The 6,248-nt window shown below is 30.1% G+C and overlaps 1 protein-coding gene across 1 annotated transcript; it reads left to right on the top strand.

Moving 5' to 3' along the window:
• Window positions 1-1,750: 1,750 nt before the first annotated feature.
• On the top strand, window positions 1,751-4,693 carry LOC120083812 (photosystem I subunit O). Its single transcript, XM_039039692.1, has 4 exons — window positions 1,751-1,916; window positions 2,002-2,074; window positions 2,154-2,333; window positions 4,429-4,693. The coding sequence occupies exons 1-4, from the start codon at window positions 1,823-1,825 to the stop codon at window positions 4,523-4,525; spliced, it is 444 nt and encodes a 147-aa protein (XP_038895620.1). The 5' UTR covers window positions 1,751-1,822; the 3' UTR covers window positions 4,526-4,693.
• The last annotated feature ends 1,555 nt before the right edge of the window (window positions 4,694-6,248 follow it).

Genomic DNA, 6,248 nt, shown 5'->3' with positions numbered 1-6,248 from the left:
TTTTATTTAAACACTTTTGATAAAAACTAATTAAAATACACTTGAAGAACTATTTTGATTGGTTACCAAACACTCTAATTTCTTCCAAAATGATTTTTTAAATTAAACACTAGAAATGTGTTTCAAACATATCCCACTTCTTCTCATCTCATACATGATTTCAAATTTATTAAAGAAATATAAATCTTGTTTATTAAATATGGCAATCCAAATAAAAAGTTTAAATAGAAACATAAAATCTGATCTTTAAACTAAATTATTTAGGTTTTTCTTAGTATTAAATAGTAAAGATGGAGATTCAAATCACAAAGAACGTTAATATAATTTATGCTAATTTATATATATATATAGTTTTTAATGTCATGTCAATATTGAGTTAAAGGTCTATTTCAAAATATATTTGTATGAAAACTTGCAGGTTGTTTCTTGGATTAAGAAATTAGAAAAATTCAATGAGATGAGAAGTTGCGTTTTATATTTCATAATGAAATTAGTATATTATTTGTGAGTGGAAATAAAAGTTATTTATGATTAAATATGTGTTATTTAGTTAATTATATATTAATTATCTTCATATAGAAAGGAGAAGACGATTTTTATAACCATTACCTCATGAGAATCTTTGCAATTTTTGTAATTGTAGAAGAAAGTCTCCAAAGATATTATGAGTCATGTCATTAGGACATTTAATAGCACATCTTTAAAGAACAAGAAAAACTTCTCGTGTCAATATATCTCAATTTTTACATATTTCTAAAACAATTTTGGTAGTAAATAAGAGGCCATTCCTCTCATCACTATTCTCTAGGGATATTCATTGAAACCGCTAAAACCGAACCGAAACAAAATTAATGTAGTTCGATTCGGTTTGATATATTTTCAAACAAAATTATTTCGGTTCGGTTCAGTTTCAAAGTTGAAACTAATTTGAAAATCAACCGAACCAAATATAATTTAGAAATTATGAAAATACATAAAAAAAAGTTAAAAAAACAAAAAAAAACATTGAAACCGAACCGAACTGAACTACTTATATATGGTTCGGTTCGGTTCGATTCGGTTTCAGAACATACAATTTTAAAAATTTGCGGTTCGATTCAGTTTGAGTCCCAAACCGAACAGAATCGAACTGTGAATACCCATACTATTCTCCAATGGTTATTTGTCTTATTCAAATTTTACGAAAGATTTTAGTTCTACCCAAAAGAGGTATGAAATCTAACATTTTTCTTACGTCAATACGTGTAATTTTTTAGACAGATACATTTTCACAAGCGCTTTTATGATTAATGACCCATCTCTGATGACCATCTTTATCGTAGCCCTAACACGATGACAATCTTTATCTCGATCTCTACTTTTTTTTCACCAACACAATAATTGATGAGAAAATGGGAAGAACAAAGTGTATTCATTTATTAATATATCGACGTGTTATAAAAACGTTAGATTTCATACATTTGTGGAAGTAAATAATAATCATAAATACACTTGCGAATGTGTCACCCCAATCTTAAAAACTAAATATTGCTTCTTAAAATGAAAATCTAAAGATCCCACCACCACACACCACAAATAATTGTTTTTGTTGGATGAAAAATAGTTGTTGAATTGGTAGAAAACGGCCCACTTTATCCAAAAAATTCCTAGGTGTCAAAGCTTGATTCATCAGAAATTGATTCACTATCCACAGCAATCAAATCCACAATCCCCGAAATCTCATCCACAAAAATTTCCCAACAAAGCCTCCACCCCTTTCCCCCTCCCTTCTACATACCAACCGCACCACCCAAGCTCTAGCCCGCACCAATCCTCCCACAAAATGGCCACCGCCTTCGCTACCTCCTCCTCCGTCGTCGGCCTCGGAACCGCCTCCCTCTCCTCTCCTTCCTCCCGGTCTCCCCGCCTCGTCTCCGGTAATGAACTGCTACCTCCAATCAATCCATCTCCAACTCTCTGCTGCTCTGCAATTGATTTTGGGCCTTTTTCTTGTCTTCACAGGGTTTGTGAAGTTGCCGGTGACTGCCAGGAATCCGTTTGCCGTGGCGCGTGCATCCGGCGGAAGGTTCACCTGGTAAGTTGTTAGTGATAGTCCCATTTCGAGAAATGATTGGTTGTTTGTTATGATACTGATTTTGTTTGGGGGAATGAAGCTTTGAGAGAGATTGGTTGCGGAGAGATCTGAATGTGATCGGATTTGGACTGATCGGGTGGATTGCACCGTCGAGCATTCCCGTGATCAATGGGAAGAGCTTAACTGGGCTCTTCTTTGAGAGCATTGGAGCAGAGCTTGCGCATTTTCCTTCTCCACCCGCTCTCACTTCTCAGTTCTGGTAAATTACATTTTCCTCGACTCTTTTTCGGAAAAAAATCTAGTACTACCCGTAGTATATACTACCTGATCTGTCATTAAAAATTTATTATTAATTTATTTCGTAAATTTCTTATAATTCTTATAGAAAATTATTTTAAATAGTAAAATTGTTAAAAATATTTACAAAATATAACAAAATTTCAAAACTATCAATAATGGATGTTGATATACACATAGAAGTCTATCGGTATCTATCAATGTCACTGATAGAAGTTTATTAGTGTCTATAAGCATCTATCGTTGATAGTTCTAAAATTTTGTTATATTTTGTAAATATTTTGATTTATTTTTCTAGATTTAAAAACAATTCATTCTTAAATGTTACTTTTATAACAAGTAATGAATGAGGTAGTATGATAAATTGTCTATACTAAAATAGTATTATTAATTTATGATTAGTATTAGTATTATTAACTTAAAACTAAAATAGTATTTAAGATAATTATTCTAAATGATAGAATTGTTGATAAAATTTTTAAATAGAGTAAAGTGTCACTTTCTATCTGCTCATCTTTTGTATATTTGAAAACAATTCAAGTATTTATGTCGTTTATACTCATTTCATTTTTTATTTTATGAAATTAAGCTTGTAAAATCTAATTTTACATTTAAATTTAACCATCTTTTATCCATATTCTCTCAAACAAAGTGTTTTGTTTTGTTTTTTGTTTTTTTTTTTTTTTTTAAAAATTAAGAATTAAAATACTTATAGAAAAGCAACAAATATAAACTTGAAAAAGAGAACTAAAAATAAAATGACATCAAACGAGGTCTTATTGGTTTGATTGAGGAGTTTTCAATCTCCCACTTCAAAGCTCAAAAATTATATATCTCGATTTTTTTTTTTTTTTTTTTGCTTTATTAAAGTCTTATTTTTTGTTAGTGCTCGTTATACTCTTTAAAACTCTTTATATATTATTATTAAAAATGATCTAATAGATGAATACTTTAAAAAAATGTAGTAGAAACATGAAGCAGTATAAAAATTGTAGTAATAACATGATACACGTTTGTAACTAAAATTTAATTCATTATACTTGAAAACTTGGAGCTCCGAAACAAATATATATTGAAAATTCAAGACAAAATAATAGTATATTTTGTACTCTTGGATAATTAAAAAAAAAAAAACATTTTCACCTATTGGTTTCTAAGTTTTATAATCGAGGTGATAAGATTTTTAAAACTCAACAAAATCTATACGAAGTAGGTTATGTTTAGTAATCATTTGATTTTTTGACAATTAAGTATAAACACTACTTTTACCACTAAGTTTTATTATTATTATCATCATCATCATCATCATCTTTCTCCAATGTTTTCGAAAACTAAACAAAATTTTGAAAAAGAAAAGATAGTTATCAAAAAATTGTTTTTATTTTTAGAATTTGAGTAAGAATTCAATCGTTTCAGGAAGAAATGTGAAAGCAAAAAGTGTGGAATATAGAAGAAATCAAAGATAAGTTTATGAAATAGAAAACTAAAAATAACATTGTTATCAAATGAGGTTGTAATTATTTAAAAAAAATGTTGTCGGTAGAATCTAGGCAAAAATTCAAATGGTTACCTAGGAAAGATGGAAACCATGAATAAGGAATGGTGAGAAAACAAACATAATTTTCAAAAAAGAAAAAAAAAAATCAAATAGTTACTAGACGAAGTAGTGATTTTTTTAGAATTAAAAATGATTTAAAGTTAAAATATCATCCTATCCTTTAAAGTTTGTTCGATTTTATTAGTATTTTCAAATGTTTAATTTTAATTGGTGTATTTTTCAATAAATATGAGATTTAGTCACCACGACTAGTTTATTGTTGATTTTTTAAACATTTTTTTATTATCTATTACCATTTTAACTATAAAATTTGAAAACATATTTATATTTTCTTACCTGAAAATTATTATTGATATTTAATCAATTTTAGTAAAATTTAACTTATTTCAAATTTATTGAGAGTGGGGACTAAAATTCAACGAATCTTCAAAAAAAAAAGTTGAACCAAAATGGTATTTTGATTGGAATGATTGGTCTAAATAAATGGTGTGTAATTCAGGTTGTGGCTGATTACGTGGCACTTGGGTCTCTTCATTACGCTTACTTTCGGACAAATCGGGTTCAAGGGGAGGACCGAAGACTACTTTTCAAAGTGAAAATGTAATAATTCTTAAAAAGGAGAGGGAATTCTAGTTTTTATTGTTATTCATGTTTATAAGTTATAAGTAGTGTTTATGGCCATGATTTTCTTCATGTAAATCGTTTCAACTTCCAAATCTTGTTATAACTTGTGTTAATCGATGAAATAACGCATTCACTAATCCTACTCAATTCGACTTAGCTAATTTATTAAGTTTAAAGGAAAACATTTGAACGATTATCCTTTTGAATAATGAGAATCTTTTCAATCACACTCTTGCTTTAACTTCAATAGTGTTAATGTCTAATTGCAACAATTTTATAACTATAACGTACAATTATTGTAATTCGAAAAAGTATGAAGTGTAAAACAAATGGTTAATGACAAAATCTAGATAATGAAAACGCATCTGACTTTCATGTGACACTAGCTGTGAATTTGTTTAAAGGGGAATGAACGTGATTTGCAAAAGAAAAAAACCTACACATCGTGTGATACTTGCCACAACACTCCAATGCTTAAGTCAAAGAGTGAAAGAATGTGAAAGTTAGAGAGCTTTAAAGGGAGGATTCAAGTTATCTCATGTAGAGCTATAATTATAAATTTTTAGAAGGGATGACCTAGGTCTACCTTTGTTACCTATATAAATCCAGTTATCTCATAACCGAATTGGATATTATTGAGTTTTTTTGGAGAGCACGCCCTTTGCAAAAGTTGGGTCCAAAGGCTCAACTCACACCCCGTGGGCCAAGCGAGAGGTTGGCTCAAAGGCCCAACTCTCCTCTCTTGACCCAACATATCTTGTCTTGTCTTGACATACAAAAAATCTAGACTTTGATTTCGGTTGGAAAAACTAAAAACGGATGAACAATATCGTTTTCTTGAAAAAAAAAAATAAGGATCAATGTCGGTTTTAAACTAACATTATAGACATACTTATAATGTCGGTTTAAAACTGACATTGTAGGTGACCCTAATTTTTGAATCCCAAGACAATTTTTTAATCCTGATTTTTTGTTTCCATCCTACCCTCATTTTCATTTCTCTCTCAAATTTATTTCTTTTTTAATTTAGGTTTTGTTTTTTAGAAAATAAAGTCTCACACTCCCTTTCCCTTTTCCTTCTCTCTTTTCCTGCCTCATGTTACCCCCACTAAACCCTTCCCCTTTGCATGTTGCTATAGTCAGACAAACACACCCATGACCCTGCAATGATCAATGGTGGTATAGAAACCACAAGCGAGCAACAACGATTGTGCTTCTCCAGTAAATGCGAATAGTACAACAGTAGTGTTTTGCTACAACGAATGCAAACAATACGATGATGGTGCTACTCTGACGACGACAACAGTAGCGTTTTTTCCTATTCGGCGCGTTTTAACACTTACTCTTTAAGTTTCGACATCGGATTTGAAATACCCACTTCCTAATGACTCTACATATGCAACATTAAGTGAGTTTGAACACCAACCTGTTGGGTTTTATGTCTTAAAACTCGTGGTTTGTAAATATTAAACATATTATATTTTACAATAAAGTTGTATTGAGTATGTGAATATGTGAATAGCACATTTTTAACCCTAAATCCAATAAACTAAAGAACCCTTGTTTATATCATGAATACTTGAACTATATGTGGAGACATAAAAGTAGATTAAGTTTGAGTATATAGCCAAAACGGTATATAGTATAGGTGTTCGGTTGCTAAGTAAGTGTCGTTAGTTCTACCTAACTCGAATT

The sequence above is a fragment of the Benincasa hispida genome, chromosome 8 (genome assembly GCF_009727055.1).
Source record: "Benincasa hispida cultivar B227 chromosome 8, ASM972705v1, whole genome shotgun sequence".
NCBI classification, from domain to species: domain Eukaryota; kingdom Viridiplantae; phylum Streptophyta; class Magnoliopsida; order Cucurbitales; family Cucurbitaceae; genus Benincasa; species Benincasa hispida.
The sequence above is the reverse complement of the archived record's forward strand: the minus strand, read 5'-3'. Positions and strand labels throughout refer to the sequence as shown.